Genomic DNA, 15919 nt, shown 5'->3' with positions numbered 1-15919 from the left:
TTTTTTCTCCTAAAACTTGGTGGATTTCTATGCTTCTCCACTTAAAACGCTTCCTTCTTTTCCTTTCAGCTGCTGTTTCAGCTCATTATTGACTACTTAGCTGAGTTCAATTCTACACCAGCTGTGTTTACAATGATAACTGAGCAACTGAAGAAGACTTATTTTAATATCCTCATCAAACCTGAGACTCTGGCCAAGTAAGTATACACAAATCAACTGATACCTTAAGGGCTGGAAAGTATTTGCCTTCTTAGGGTATGAGTGTAGGGGATGGAGCTATAGTATCAATGCTAGTCTTCAGACATGTTAGACTTGTGCTATAGTTTGGGAAACCAGTCCAAGGTTATAAGATTTCTGAATCCAGTTTCAGTAACTAGTCTGTAAGTAGGACTTCTGAAAGCAGCCTACTGAAATTAGAAGCTTAAAGATAAATAAAGAAGGATAAATTTGTAAGTAAATACCAGTTGAAGAAGTGCTGGCTTTGTTGTAGCCTAAAATTGCTTATGGTGATTTTAGCATGGTGGGTGCTGTGATGAGTAGATGAGTTAACATTCATTTATCCAACAACCTCAACTATCCAGAATTCAGGTAAGGTCCCAAAAGAGCTCAGAAGGACTACTGTGAACAGTCCAATGCTAATGCTTACAACCTTTGCTAATAAGCAAACCTCTTAGGCTTTCCATCAGAACCTGTTCTTACTTTAGTCCAGGCTAAAGGTAGCCTATATATATAAAAAAACAAACCAAACTCACTGCCATTGAGTTGAATCCGACTCATAGCGACCTGCATTGGGTGTCCGAGGCTGTAAATCTTTATGGAAGTAGATTGTTCCATATTCCTTCTGCAGAGGGGCAGGTTACCTTGTAGGGCACCTTTAATTGAATCAGAAAGGCAGATGGAGAAAAAGCCCTTTTTGCACATGGCTTATAAGCCCCTAGTGTCCTGTTTGCTGGACATATTATATGTGGTGAACTACTAGCACAATCTTATAGAGAGGCCCTGCTTTTGACACAGTTACAATGAGCCCATACATTACCAGAATTAGAAAACAAAGGAAGAAGCTATTAAAAGTTAAGCATATTATAACTCATAATCTGATCATAAAAAGTAAGCAAAAAAAATCTGGTTTGGAAAGGAGAGTTGTCTGGAACTGTTGATATGGAAATGAACAGCCCTGTGTATCTCAGAAACTCCTGAAGTGCTGTTGAAGTGTGATAGAGTAATAACACCTTCCATTATTGAAGATTACTGTGTACTACATGTTCTAAGAGTTTTATATATATTTACTCATTTAATTCTCATAAAAGCCCCGTAGAGTGGTAGGCATTATTAATGTACTTGTTTTACAAATGAAGAAATTGAAGCACAGATGTCTGAGTTCACACAGCCTGGTGTGTGTGGCGGGGTAACAGAAGGAAGGAGTCTGAGTGCCGTGTCCAGCAAAACCGCACAGGTCACGAAATGAAGCGACACTAAAGGATTAATAGTTTTCTTTTTTATTATTTAAGGAACGGGGGCCAGGCAGACGCTCTGCATACTCTGCAAGAGCGACCCAATTACATCATTATTCTTTGCTATTTCTTTAAAACAATCAAGTATACAATCAAACATTCTTTTACAATACAATCACATATTTCCTTATAACAATGAAGTATTAATTAAAAGTTAAAGTTTTACTCTTTCCCATACTCAGAGGCATTTTCCCATGTCCAAATGTACTGGTTAATTAATTAGGTTAACATCTCTTGCAGGATTAGTAAATAATCACTAAGATACATCATTCTAAAACATAATATGATTGTTAAGGTACATGATTCTAAAGAATGGTTTCTAAGGTATACTATTCTTTGGGCAAAACGTTATTCCAGGGAGATAGGTTAGCAATTATTCTGCTGGGGCAACGTTCTGCCCCAGAAACACAAAGCTGAAGCCCAGCATTCATTCATTCAACTGCAGGAGAGGCCTTGACATCTCTCAAAGCAGTCATTCAACCATGCATCTCTTAACTGTAGTTAGAACATGTGCCTTGCAGTCATGTTCTTTTGGGGGTCTTTTTCTTGGTCTCCAACATCTGAGTCTAGACTAGAGCCATTACTTATGTATATTGTCTCTTCAGGAATTGGTACACAGAATAGTCCTGTTCCGGCCCCCTCCAATCCCATGTTACGAGATTGCGAGCCAAAATAGTAATAATTTTAAATTGGTATATGACCAGGTAAACTTGACTCCTGTAGCAACTTACATTTAACATTTTATTTTGCACCTGAAACAGATAAGTGAGTACTTGTATCAGCGCGCAAATCAATGTAAAGGGTTTATGTGTACCCTTAAATGGTTTTTGGTTAACTGTGACATTGTTCTCCTATCTTAAATTGTGATAGAAACTGTCTCTTTTTTGGAACAGATCATCTGTACAAAGTTGACCAAATATTTCTTTACTCGCAAAATTCATTTCTTACAACAAAAACTTTTTTCCTTCCCTCTGTACAGAGATGTGCGTCTTTTAATCCTGGAATATTCCCGTTGGTCTATGATTGACAAGTACAGGGCTTTGATGGACGGCCTTTCCCTTGAGTCTCTGCTGAACTTCGTCAGAGAGTTCAAATCCCAGTTCTTTGTTGAGGGCCTGGTACAAGGGAATGTCACCAGCACAGTGAGTATGAGGTGTTTTATAGGCAGGTCTGAAGGCAGTTGTAGGTTCTGGAATTGCATTAGTTCTTCCAAGAAGTTATGTAGTTATATCAGTCTGTTTAGGTGGCAACCTGTCCCTTCTGATGCTGGCAAGACTTTCTTCTTGTGAAAACCAAAAAACCAAACTCACTGCCATGAAGTCAGATCCGACTCATAGCGACCCCTCCTTGGGTGTCCGAGGGGGTATCACTATGGAAGTAGATTGCCCAACCTTCCTTGCGAGGAGTGGCTGGTGGGTTTGAACTGCCAGCCTTCTGGTGAGCAGTGAAATGCTTTAGGCACTGTGTCACCAGAGCTCCCTCTTCTTATGAAGGAGACTGCCAATTGTGGATGACGACTTTGAGTGAAATTGGGCTAATATATGCTATTGGTTTTATTTGTTGAAGATTTTCTATGGAAACCACAAACAGTTAATACTGTCTAGAAATTAACTACTACCTGAAAGGCTGGCAGTTTGAATCCACCCAGTTTGAATCCATCCCTTCAAAGGACAGGCCTGGTAATCTACTTGTGAAAGGTCACAGCATGAAAACCCTATGGAGGAGTTCTACTCTGTACACGAGTCACCATGAGTTGGAATTGACTTGATAATGGTGACAGCAACAACAACAAAGACATTAAAGTGGGAGGAGGAGAGTGGTGAGAGAAGCATCCATATATACATAACATACATAGGCTGAAGCCTATATGTCAAGCTTGTGTGTCAAGCTAAGGAGCTTTGACTTTATCCTATAGCAAATGGATTTAAAAGAGGATTTGTGATTAAGAAAGATACAGAGGGACCAGTTACAAGGCTCATAAGAGTTGAAGTAAAAATGAAGGTAGCCTGAGGTTAGGCAAAAGAAATGAAAAAGAAATGTTTAAGAAATAATGAGGTCGAGGATGGCTGAAACTCATTGACTGATTAGATATGGAGGTAAGGGAAAAGGGTAGAGTCTAGGATGAGGCCCAGATTTCTGGCTTGAACTATTGGGCTGGTGAAGGAATAGGAATTAGTAATACGTTTGTGCCACATGAGGAGCTTGTTCTGACGTGTATTGAGTTGGATATGTCTGTGGGGCTTTGTAATTAACTGAAGCCTCTTTAGCCAAGAGAGCTTGTTTGGTACTTTCTCCTTAAACAGTCTGGTGGTTGACCATTTTCCTTCATGGTCTCAGTACTGAAGCTTTGACAGAATGTACGAATGGTAACTCGAGACTATGGGCTATCCTCCCCACTTCCTCTCTATTCTCACTCCCTATTCTCAAACCCAGTCCACACACAAAAAAGTCTCAGCCCACAGAGAGAATAATACTCACCTCTCCATGTCTTCACTTTGTACATAAAAAACAAACAAAAACCACCCAAATCTTGAGAGGGAAAGGGTAAGTGTTCACTTAGTATAAATATCATTCTATTGCTTATTCTATGCTAGGCTCTGTGTTAATGGGCCCAGGTTTCTAACACACAATCATAGAGGACAGTCTGGTAGGTGAATGACACTAAACAATTAACTTTGAGATAATGAGGAAATGAAGAAAGTGTTCGTCTGTAGGTGAACAGCACAGAAAGGAAGCTGTGCAGTGTAAGAGCCACTTAGTAATATTCAACAAACATAATCATTACTCAGCCATTGAATAACTGACTTGCCCAGTCGATAAATGACTTGCCTGGTATTTTAATGCTATGCAGGAATTCCTCGGCATTAGGATATTAATATTTATTGGTTCTGGATGAAATTTTATGTCAAAAGAGCCTAATTAGTTTTCCTTTTCCTCTTAGGAGTCTATGGATTTCCTGAAATATGTTGTTGAGTGAGTATTGGTTTGAGTTTTCTCACTGAGAGTTAGTGTTCTTACCAGCAAGATGGCATTGAACCACAACTCACTTGTTAATAAGCTCACAATTGAGGTACTTCTTGTAGATTTTTTAGAGAATGGTACACACAGCAGTTCTTTACACAGCAGTTCAGAAAGAACTGCTGAAGGCTTGGCTCTCATCAACAGCTTTTGGGTGGGGGGTTAGAAGAGAAAGGCACTCACTGCCTCAGGGCCCCACCCTGATTCTTTTGCAGCAAGCTGAACTTCATCCCTCTGGAACAGGAGATGCCTGTGCAGTTCCAGGTGGTCGAGCTGCCCAGTGGCCACCACCTATGCAAAGTGAGAGCCCTGAACAAGGGTGATGCCAACTCTGAAGTCACTGTGTACTACCAGGTCAGTTGGCCCCCTTGTCTTCAGCTATCCTTATGGATGCCTTTAGGGCACTAAAGCCTGGTGGAAGGTCCAGAGTACCCTGGAGTTAAGTGAGGCAATAACCCTCAAGACCTTTTAAAAGTTACCTCTACAGTTTATTTGTCCTCCTGACACGGCTCCATTTAAAGGTTGCTCCTGTCAGTGAAATAGATTCTTTGTTCCATCAGTGAGGTATTGCTTCATTAATCACTTAACTACTAATCAGAGGAACAGAGACTAAAGTGTGGATGGAAATTCTTACATACTCTACTGACAGAACCAGCAGGAGGACATTTTTTAAAAAGAAACAGAAGTATACATAGCCAAGTCATCACTGTATAGCAAACAAAATGACAACAGACCAATGAGTTGTCAAAATTAAAGGTTTCAAAGTACCTGATAGGATTTATCACTTCTGTTTTATGGATGATGAATCTGAGGTTCAGTTCCTTACTTGCCTGAGATCATACCACCCGAGACTCAAATTTATGATTCCTTCTATCATTAGTTCCTGTGTTCTTTCCACACCATTTTCAAAGGGCATGGTGTGGGATATAAGGGAAGGAAGAATTTTGCAATGATCTCACTTTGGCCCACAGCCTGCTTTAGGCTGTAGAGTCCCACCCACTTTTAGGACTATGGGGATCTTCCCTACCTGTGGCTGTACAGTTTGATCTGAGACTTCCCAAATCCACAGGCTACTAGAGCTGCTGCTTCAGTGCTGGGTTCCTGCATAAGGATGTCACTGTCCTGTTGGGCCCTGTGAAGATCTCTAGTCTAGGCTTTGGGTAGAGCTGCATGGCCTCATGGTCAACTTTGGGAATCTCTGTGCTGACTAATCAGGGCTTGCAGGGCACATGGGCTTTAGGCTCTTCTCTGGTGAAGTGGGAGGTAGTGATGAGTCTGTGTCAGAGAAACCTGCAAGAACCCAATGCTGGGAGGCACTAGTAACATCCTGGTTGGTTGACTTCCTGCCTTTCATTCTAACTTACTTTCCGTTTCTCTAGAGCTGCCAGGAGGATGTGGTCCTCGGGTATTTTTTGTTTCTTTGGCATTTGTGTTTCAACTGGAATGGGTCCTATGTACAGCTGCAGAAACTCCTATTCATGTTCCCTCCCCCTGAGGAATGGATGAGATAACCTTCATGATCCCAATATTTCCTGCACTCCTCCTTTAAGATCTTGACACTCACGTGCTTGAATTTAGAATATGTCCCATGGGTCCTTTGGGCAGAAACTGGCAGATCAGGGATTATTGGACTAACCTGCCTGCCTGCAGTTCTGAGCTAGTGCTGAGAATGCAAATGATCAAGCAGGTTCTCTGTCCTCACAGAGCTTCAGACTAGTGGGGAGGCAAAAATGGAAAGAAAATGGTTGAAATTATGGCAATAGAGGGTAAAATGAGCTCCTGTGGGGAAATGAAGAGGTGGGAAAGATAAACTTAAGTGGTTGCCAGAAATAGCTGGATTATTAAAAAAAATCTTGTAAGCCACTGGATTTTCAGGTGACCAGATTCTCTTTTCAGTCAGGAACCAGGAGTCTGAGAGAATATACCCTTATGGAGCTGCTTGTGGTGAGTGTGTAAAGGGTAATCAGTCTGTAGGAGGCCTGATGGTTGCCTGGGGATTAGGGTTTGGGATAGTCAGAGACCTCTGATTGGAGGGAGAGAGTTCAGTATGTGAGTATTCTCCCCCAGTGTAAGTGTGGTCAGGAGACCCGAGCCTTCTAGGGAGAAAGCAGTAAGGGAGGCTGGACTTTGGAGGCATCTAGAACACTGGGTGGCAGGATGGAAGTTTCTCTGCTGGGAGGAGTTGGGCTGATGGGTAGTATGTTGAATTACAGATGCACATGGAAGAGCCTTGTTTTGACTTCCTTCGAACCAAGCAGACCCTTGGGTAAGTCTACTAACAAGGGCACTGGGCTCAAGTAACTGTCTGGGTTTTGCTTTGCAGACTGAGGCATATCAGAAACCTGACTGAGCAACCTCAGTTCTTTGGTTCTTCCATGCCATAATCCTACCTACTAGTCAGAACTCTGGAATTTGCATTTTGGCCCATGATCAGGTTTTCAGTTTGGTTGGGTTTTAGGATTAGCAAGATAAAAATGTAGCCTGTGGTTCTCAGATCAGAAGGGTGGATACCTTAACCTTAGAATGAAAAAACATGCTCATGCAGCCCAAGGCTTTTGTCTTGGGGCAAATTCTGGGGATCCTCTTTCAGGGCCTCCAAGTCCTAGAAGGACATTAGAAACCTTTTCTGTTCATTTCTAGTGCCTTTGAAGGGAGGGTAAGCTTACAGAACTTTTCATTCTGGCCATTGTAGGTACCATGTCTACCCTACCTGTAGGAATACATCTGGGATTCTAGGTTTCTCTGTCACTGTGGGGACCCAGGCAACCAAATACAAGTAAGTGAGTGATTAGATGGGCCCAATTTGTTATTCTAGAACACATGGAGCGTTGGGGTACATGTGCTGCTTTATGCTGCAGACTCAAACCTTAAACAGGGTTTGCATCATTTAGTCACTTGCTGGGGCTCAGGGGTTCCTAGATGGGCTGATCCAGGACTGATCAGTGAGTCCACTGGCCCCCTGGGGCCTGACTCAAGTGCAGTGGTCCTTGTGCTGAACTTGCCAGTGTTTTCGTCAAGCAGACCTGAGGACAAGAAAGGCAAGGAGCCTGGCATTCATGCTGGAACCAAAGTGTTAGGCTGTCGGTCCCCGCCTCTAGGATGGTCAGGCATGGTGTCAATGCTCTGAGAATACCAAGAAATTGGGCAGGGGGGGAGGAAGGATTCTTCCCTGTTCTTTTTGCTCCACCAGTTTGGGGACAGAGTACTAAACCCTGTGAAGACACTTCAGCCTCTTTCCTGGAAGTATGCCTTAGCCCTAACTCCCTCCATTGACTGCCTTCTGCCCTAGAGTAGGTCTCTGATGACTTTTAATTGAAGTCATTTTGTTTCAGTTCTGAAGTTGTTGATAAGAAGATAGAAGAGTTTCTTTCTAGCTTTGAGGAGAAGATCGAGAACCTCACTGAAGAGGCATTTAACACCCAGGTAGGTGACTGAACAGGTCTGCTCTTTGCCTTTGGCCCACACCAGCCCTCAGCACCAGATACCAGTCTTATTTTTTTAAAAATGCATTTTATTGAAGTATAATTTACATACAGTGAAATACACAAAACTAAAGTGACATGGGTCGATGCATTTTTTTTTTGGCAGTGTTCCGTCCCCTTCCCTCCCTGGTACCAACAAATAAAGTTCCCTTCCATATATAAATCTTTCCTTGACTTTTTACAATAATGAACTAATACAATATTTGTCTTTCTGTGATTGACTTATTTCATTCAGCATAATGTCCTCCAAGTTCATCCATGTTATGCAGTGTTTTGAAGATTCTACATTATTCTTTGGGGTTGCATAGTATTCCATTGTATGTATGTACCAGAGTTTGGTTATCTATTCTGGTGATGTGCATTTAGGTTGTTTTCATCTTTTTGCTATTGTAAATAGTGCTACGATGAACATGGGTGTGCATGTATCCGTTCTGGTCCTGGCTCTCACTTCTTTAGGATGTATACCTAGTAATAGGATTGCTGGGTCAAATGGGTATTTCTAATTCTAACTTTTTAAGGAATCGCCATATTGTTTTCCACAATGGTTGCGCTATCATCTTACAGTCCCACCAGCTGATCAGAGTCCCAGTCTTTCCAGAGTCTCGCCAGCATCCGCCATTTTCTGTCTTGTTGAACTTTTGCCATTAGTACTGGGGTGAGATGGTATCTCGTTGTTGATTTGCATCTCTCTGATGGCTAATGATCATGAGCATTTCTTCATGTATTTGTTGGCTGCCTGAATATCCTCTTTGGTGAAGTGTCCATTTCTTCTGCCCATTTTTTAACTGGATTGTTAATCTTTTTGTTGTTGAGGTGTTGGGAGTTTTCTATAAATTTGAGAGATAAATCCCTTGTCAGATATGTAATTACTGACAGGTATGAATTTGTTGCCGTCATTTTGTTATGTGATTTTTTGTGGTGTTGATTTGTTCCATCTAATTTTCTGTGCTGAGCTTGTTTTGTTTATGAATTGTGTTATCACTTCCTTTGTTGCTATTGTTTTAGTGTTTGCTGAATATTTGTCCTGGTCTCCTTTTTTATTTTGATGGGAAGGTTTATCATTTTTCTTTGATGTTACCCTCCGATTTATAATTTCTTCCCAAGTTTAGAACAGTCTGTTCTATCTTGTACGTGTCTTTACTTCCCTACCATTTAGAAGTTCTGTAACTGCTTTTTTACTTTTTTGGTTTGTAGTTGTCCTCATTTGTCAATTGATGTCTCTGGTTCCCTGTTTACAATCTTGTAGCCTTATTTACTTTGAATACTTCTATAACTGGGTTGGTTTCTGGGTTATGTCATCATGTGTGTTAATGGTCCGTTGTTGGTTCTCTGTCCAAAGGACTCCCTTTAGCATCTCTTGTAAAGTTGGTCTGGTTTTAAAAATTCCTTAATTTCTGTTTATCTGGAAATGTCCTAATTTCACCATCATATTTGAGGGACAGTTATGCCAGGTATATAATTTTTAGTTGGAAACTTTTCTCTTTCAGGGTTTTATATATACCATCCCATTGTCTTCTCGCCTGCATGGTTTCTGCCGAGAAATCTGAGCTTAGTCTGATTGGTTGCCCCTTGTAGGTAACTTTTTTTCCTGTGCTACTGTTAGGATTCTTTCTTTGGTTTTGGTGAGTTCGATGATGAAATGTCTTATTAACTTTCTTTTGGGTCTATCCTGTTTGGGGTTCACTGGACTTCTTGAATAGATATATTCTCATCTTTCAACATGCCAGGAAAATTCTCTTCCAACAAATCTTCCACAATTTTTTCTGTGGTTTTGTCTTTTTCTGTTCTGGAATTCTGAGTACACATAGATTATTCCTTTTGATGGTATGCCACATGAACCTTAGGCTTTCATTTTGTTTTGACGTTTTTTCTGACTGTTCCCTTTCCAAAGAAATATTTAGGTATTTGCCTTCAATCCAATTCTGTCTTCCATTGATTCAGTTCTACTCCTTTGCCCATTCAATTGGTGTTATCTATTTCTGACAATTTAGTATTAATCTTCTGGATTTCTGTCTGTAGATTTTGTGTCATTTCTAATTTTTCATTTATTTTGTCATTTTGTTCTTGTATTGTCTTTTGAAATTGTTCTAGCGTTCTGTGTTTTCCTCAGAATTGTCAGTGTTTTCCTTGATGTGTCTCTCAATTGGTTCAAAATATCTAAATATAATTCTTCAGAATTCCTTATCAGGGAGTTCCAATGCTATGTCTTCGTCAGGGATGTGTTTTGGGTCTGTATCCTGGTCCCTTGTTTCTCCTGTTTTATCTATCTTGCTTCTTTGTGTGTACTGTGATGCTCTGTTGCCTGTAAGGCATTGTGATATTTTTGTGTTTATATTTAATTGGTTATTGTATGCTGGAGTGACTTGCCCACAATTTTCGCTTTGGTTTGGATGTTAGCAACATAAGCAGGGTACTGTACTGTGCTCCTCTATTTGATAGTTGGCAGCACTTATACACTTACCACCTGTCTCCTTTCCCGTTTTCAGCCTCCCGTATGTCCCTGCCATCCTTGGCAAACGGAGCCTATTCTTTGGTCCCTGGAATCCGAATGAGAATGCGGTCACTTTAAAATCCAAACTGGCCACCAACTGTAAACATTCAAAATGGCTGCACCCTTAGTCACTTTAAATCTCCAAAATGGCCACTGCTTGTAAACAATCAGAATAGCTGCACCCTCCAGATAGCTGAAAGTCCATAGCTCAGACTGTTTCCTTTTTTGCTGTTTCCTTTCCTAGTCATAGGCCACCAGCATAGTCATCCCTGCAGCCCTTGGTAACCAGGGCTGATCTTTAGGTCAATTCCCAGGTCTCAACACCACTTGGACATATTCAGGCTGTTGGTCCTGATAGAGTAGCTGACAGTCCACTGCTCCGTGTCTGTACTCATTTTCGTTCAGGTTTCTCCACTAGTTAGTGCCTAATCCACTTCTGTATACTTCCTTTCAAAGCTCAGGGCTCTAGGATTACCTTCTGTATCTCTTGTCAATTGGTTTCTCTTTTCTTTGTTGAAGAGGGTCTCTGGAGCGTGTCTGCCTATTCTGCCATCTTCCAGACACTAGTCTTAAAGCAGTATATACCAGCCAGTTTTGGAGTTTTGTAGCTTTACCTTAATCTGATAATAATGTCTCTCAAACATTATTTTCCAAGAACTTAGGCAAGACCCAAGTGAAAAGACTATTGTGGGTCTATCACAGGCCATACTGAACAGGGCCAAGTGTATTCTGGGGGAAGTGGTGTGATGCTATGCCTGAAGATCTCTTTCTCTGTTGGGCACAGGTCACAGCTCTGATCAAGCTGAAGGAGTGCGAGGATACCCACCTTGGGGAGGAAGTGGATAGGAACTGGAATGAAGTAGTGACACAGCAGTATCTCTTTGACCGTCTTGCCCATGAGGTAGTAACAGTTTTCAGAGTTCGACAGTCCTAAAAGGCTGCATAGGGGCTTGGTGGGGCTCCTAATTGTAGAGAATCACAGCCAAACCGACCAACACTGCCTGGAAGAGAAACCCAGGGCCCGCATCCTAGCTTGGTTATTTATTTGTCCATTTGTTGACTTGATTAATCAAATCTTGAATATTTAGCCTGGCTTTTCTAGCACTTTAGGTAGGTAGCCAAGTAAGCAGGGTGCTAAACTTTATTCTCTTCTCCATTTCAACCAGAGCAGGTCCAATTCTGTGTTACATGTTGACGTTTACCACATTTTTTGGGGAAAAAAAGGGCTCCCTTTTTTTAAAGAAAATGGAAAACTTCTGGTGTTTATAAACATGGAGTTCTTCCAGATTTAATGATTTTCCAAGCACAGATCACTTGACACCTTCTACCGCAGAGTAGTAAAACACTTGCAAAAGAGTTCTGTGTCTTGTAATCCTCTGAGAATATAATCATCTCTGATAACAGACTCTGTGAGGTTAATTACCAAAGGACATTCACTGCTATGAGGCAGGAATTATTTAACAAGAGTTGACAGCTCATGTTAAGGCACTCTAATTTTCTTACTAGCAGCAGCACAGGTAAAGCTGGCTCTTCATCTGTTTCAGTATTTTTTCAAGGCAAAGTATGCAGTAACCATGTAACTGAGAGGTAACTTGGGTTCTTGGTTCACTGTATGGTACTCAGCTGTAATCACAGCACCTGCCACCTACCTCAACATGAAAGGGCATCACAGAGGCTCATCTTTACTTGGCCTCAGAAGTTTAGGGGCAAGCTCAAACTTAGAATAAGTAAATATTGTACTTATTTGCTGAACATTACCAAAGAGAATAAGTAAATATTGTACTTATTTGCTGAACATTACCAAAGAGGTCTACCTGGGGTTACTTTTAATTAGAACCCTCTCTCCAGAAAATGTGGTGCTTTTTCTCTTCATAGCTTCTGTTTCTTTCCTATCTTCTCCTCCCCTTGTAAGATTGAAGCACTGAAGTCATTCTCAAAAGCAGACCTGGTCAGCTGGTTCAAGGCTCATAGAGGACCAGGAAGTAAAATGCTCAGTGTTCATGTGAGTATGGTTGAAATAGCTGTAGCTCCATCCTTTACAGTGTTATCACCCACTCATTTGGGGTTATCAGGGAGCTTAACTATGTCTCTGTTCAAATACGGTCAGCATGTATTTCACCTTGTCTTTGGACCCTTTCAGGTTGTTGGGTATGGGAAGTATGAGCTGGAAGATGACAGCACTCCTTCTGGTGAAGATTCAGACTCTTCTTATGGTGAACTGATGCAGCTAACCTACCTGCCAACTTCTCCTCTACTGGCAGATTCTACCATGCCTATTACTGATATCAGGGCTTTCACATCAAGACTTAACCTTCTCCCCTACCATAAAATAGTCAAATAAACTGCAGTCTCATTGGCCTGAAGCAATGTGTATTTAAAAATGTGTTTGTATCTTATGAAGTTACACTACTATTGCCTTAGGGCTTCCATTCAAGTTTTCCACTGGCATCATAGAATTTAACATTTTTTTCTTCTTTTCTGTTGAGTAACCTTGTAGCAGCTGGAAAAGAGAAATTAGCAAGGTGGGCCAAACGTGCCCAAAGAACTTGTGGCAGCAGTTTAGGAAGTCCTGGGCTGTGTCCTCTCAGATTAAGAATCCAGTTCTGTATGCCAGCCTTAAGAAGCCCTATGCAACTGATAATGTTATTAGTACCTACATGTTAGGTACTAATAATAGTAATACTTGTTTTTTAATGTATTTTTAAATAAAGATAGTTCTGTATCTTTATTTCACTTCAGAATGAGCCATTTGCTGCAACTGCATTCTTTGTATTATATTTTGTTGAAGTGTGAGGTGGGGAGGGGAAAGAGCATTTATTAAAAAACAAACACTCTTGTGGAGCCTTCTAAGGCAGTAAAATGTTGTATTTTTGGATGAAATGGTGGTAGTCCCACATGTGCTGCATGAGTTCAGTGAAGACTTTTTGGAGAACAACAACATGATAAGTGTTAAAGACAGAACACAGAACCCATTACAGTGTTAAGGGAGGGGTCGAGGAAAAGGAAGGACTGCACTGTTTTAGGAATATCCTGTGAAAAGCTAGCTCCTATAATCAAGGTTGCAAATACATGGTTTGAAATTTAACCATAATAAAGATAATAAAAGAAACATATTTAAAAAAAAAGAAGTTGGAAAAATCATTTTATGAAGCTTTAAGAAGCAGCACTGAATATAATTAAACTGTGGTCCAAGGTTAGATACAATAATAGTTCAATTCCAAAATAAAAGTTACTGTTGGTGAGACCATGAAATTTCCTAACACTTGATTTTAATACATTGCACTAATTCTCTAAAAGAAAGGAATGAGTATTTACAGTAGATGGAGTATATGCAAAATCTGACATCAAGTATATTTTATATGTATATGTATATATATATGTATGTATGTGTGTGTATATGTATGTATGTGTATATGTGTGTGTATATATATACATACATATATACACACACACACACACATATATATATATACACACACATATATATATATGACCCAAGACTATATGAACAAGGAAATGTCATATAACTCAACAGCAGCACTAGTGTGCAGAGTTTGAGACTGGGGTGTACAAATGCTTTTTCAAAATGTGGAGGTTGGAGAAGGATCAGACATCTTGTTTTCTAAGCCTGAAGTTTTTCTCAGGATTCACGTCAAAATCTTAACTGCCACAGAAAAGGAAAAAAGGGAAGCATTTCTTGCTTTAATTGTTCATCTGCATTGGAAAGTCCAGTATCCCTGAGATAGGAACCACTGCAATAAGAAGGGAGTGAACCAGGTTCTCCCAAAGGAAGATTGATTGTTGCAATTACGCCTCCTGCCCTGGTCATCAGGTGTAAACTTTAATTTCCCGACCTAATGCTTGGCAGCACCAAGACGTTTCAGTAATGGTTCATCATAAACCCAACATTCTCCATCTTCATGAAATAACTGTAAGAGAAAAGAGGAGAATTCAGTAACACATTTGTTCTGTACTTTTTCTTTGTTAGGCTTCAATTTCATGTCTTCTCCTATTAGACTAAAGGGTGAATTTCATGCAGGGACCAGGGATCATCGTGTTCATCACTATGCTTATTTAAAAATGTTTGGCACTAACAGACATTTCTCACTCATCAAAAAATTAATGCGTTACAGCTCCCCAAAGCAAGCTTACCCTTGTCTCCCACTGAATTTCCTTCTCCTTCCTTTCTCGGGCTTCTGCTCTTTGTCTTTCTTCAAGTCTGTGTTTAGCTTCAGTTGCTGCATCAATGTCTCTGATTTTTAGGTTGAATGTGACATCCTTCCAAAGACTAAAGAAAAAAAGTCAGTGTGCTAAGATCTAAATGGACAGAGGAGTTGGCTAAAAGGCTAAGCCACCTCTGAGTATAATGGAAAAGTAACTATACAGGGAAGTGGCTTTCAATGCTATCACACAGCCTAAAGAACAGAAAAACAGGCCCGAGGACTCCTACTTGTCAAAGAGATAAGCAGAAAGACAGTAAAAATAACACAGGAGGAAGAACAGCAGGAGCTCTGAGCCTGGGATTCCACGTCTATTTCTACCTCTAATTGGGTATCTATACCTTTGGGGAGTCAGCTGACCTCTCTAGAACTTTAAGATTCTTTACCACAAACTGAAAGGGTTAAAGAGCTGAGTTGCTCAATTTTATAAAATGCCCTTGGATTTAACAATGAGAATTTGGAGAAAATAGCTTAAATGGAGCAAGTAAGGGTCAAGAGAGAAATCTGAGGTTTAAGGAGTAACACACATGGCTTTCTAAGAATGGTCCAAATGTGTCATTTTGCAAGTGAGAACACTTAGATCTAGAAAAGTGGTCATGCCTAATAACTACTTGTATAATTAGTAGCAGAGCATATATTTCTGTATGTTTCCAATTAAGTAACAATGAACTGTCAGACTAGTCAAGTAGATTAAAGAAATTAACTAGAGACAAGAAGCAGGGTAATGATTTGTAAGATCCCCTTCACGGAATAAATCCCCCTAATATGTTAAACCAACAACTTGGCATGTGATTCCTCACACTACTTATAGATCCCTTTTATAGGGTTCTTCAAAAATTGACAATCTCTGGACCCTATTTAGATCCTGATTCAAACAAACCAGAAAAAAAAAAAAAAAAATGACATTTAAGAAAGTAGGAAAATTGAACATTATACATTTAATGACATTAAGGCATTACTAATTTTTTTAAAAAAAACATGGGTAATGATTTAACATCATTTTAGAGAGACATATAGAAATGTTCAGGGGTGAAAGTTTTTTAAAATAAAGACAACCCAGGGTATTTTACAAAACACCTCTCAAGTGGCACTCCACCAGTACCTCTCTAATAGGGATGATGAGCATAAGCCAATATATACTAGGTGCTTACTATAAGCTAATCATCATATGTCAGCTACATGTTTATCTCATTTAGT

At 40.2% G+C, this 15919-nt stretch overlaps 2 protein-coding genes across 2 annotated transcripts in view; one reads left to right on the top strand and one right to left on the bottom strand.

Annotated features, from left to right (window-relative positions):
* Positions 1-12843, top strand: part of NRDC (nardilysin convertase) — a 154266-nt gene extending 141423 nt beyond the window's left edge. Inside the window, exons 23-33 of the mRNA XM_007945891.1 lie at positions 70-197; positions 2491-2653; positions 4453-4484; positions 4745-4883; positions 6426-6473; positions 6743-6795; positions 7222-7305; positions 7862-7952; positions 11287-11403; positions 12415-12504; positions 12643-12843. Coding sequence (XP_007944082.1) covers positions 70-197; positions 2491-2653; positions 4453-4484; positions 4745-4883; positions 6426-6473; positions 6743-6795; positions 7222-7305; positions 7862-7952; positions 11287-11403; positions 12415-12504; positions 12643-12843 — 1146 coding nt within the window. The remainder of the gene's footprint in view (positions 1-69; positions 198-2490; positions 2654-4452; positions 4485-4744; positions 4884-6425; positions 6474-6742; positions 6796-7221; positions 7306-7861; positions 7953-11286; positions 11404-12414; positions 12505-12642) is intronic.
* Positions 12844-14356: 1513 nt separating this feature from the next.
* OSBPL9 (oxysterol binding protein like 9) overlaps positions 14357-15919 on the bottom strand; it is a 296123-nt gene continuing 294560 nt past the window's right edge. Inside the window, exons 23-24 of the mRNA XM_007945882.2 lie at positions 14655-14790; positions 14357-14431 (exon numbers count right to left, since the gene is read on the bottom strand). Of these exons, the coding sequence (XP_007944073.1) occupies positions 14357-14431; positions 14655-14790 (211 nt within the window). The remainder of the gene's footprint in view (positions 14432-14654; positions 14791-15919) is intronic.

This window comes from Orycteropus afer, unplaced genomic scaffold (genome assembly GCF_000298275.1).
Source record: "Orycteropus afer afer isolate SDZICR_OR568_19922 unplaced genomic scaffold, OryAfe1.0 scaffold00145, whole genome shotgun sequence".
In the NCBI taxonomy this organism is placed as follows: Eukaryota; Metazoa; Chordata; class Mammalia; order Tubulidentata; family Orycteropodidae; genus Orycteropus; species Orycteropus afer.
Note: the sequence above shows the minus strand (reverse complement) of the source record. Positions and strands in the feature narration are given on the sequence as shown.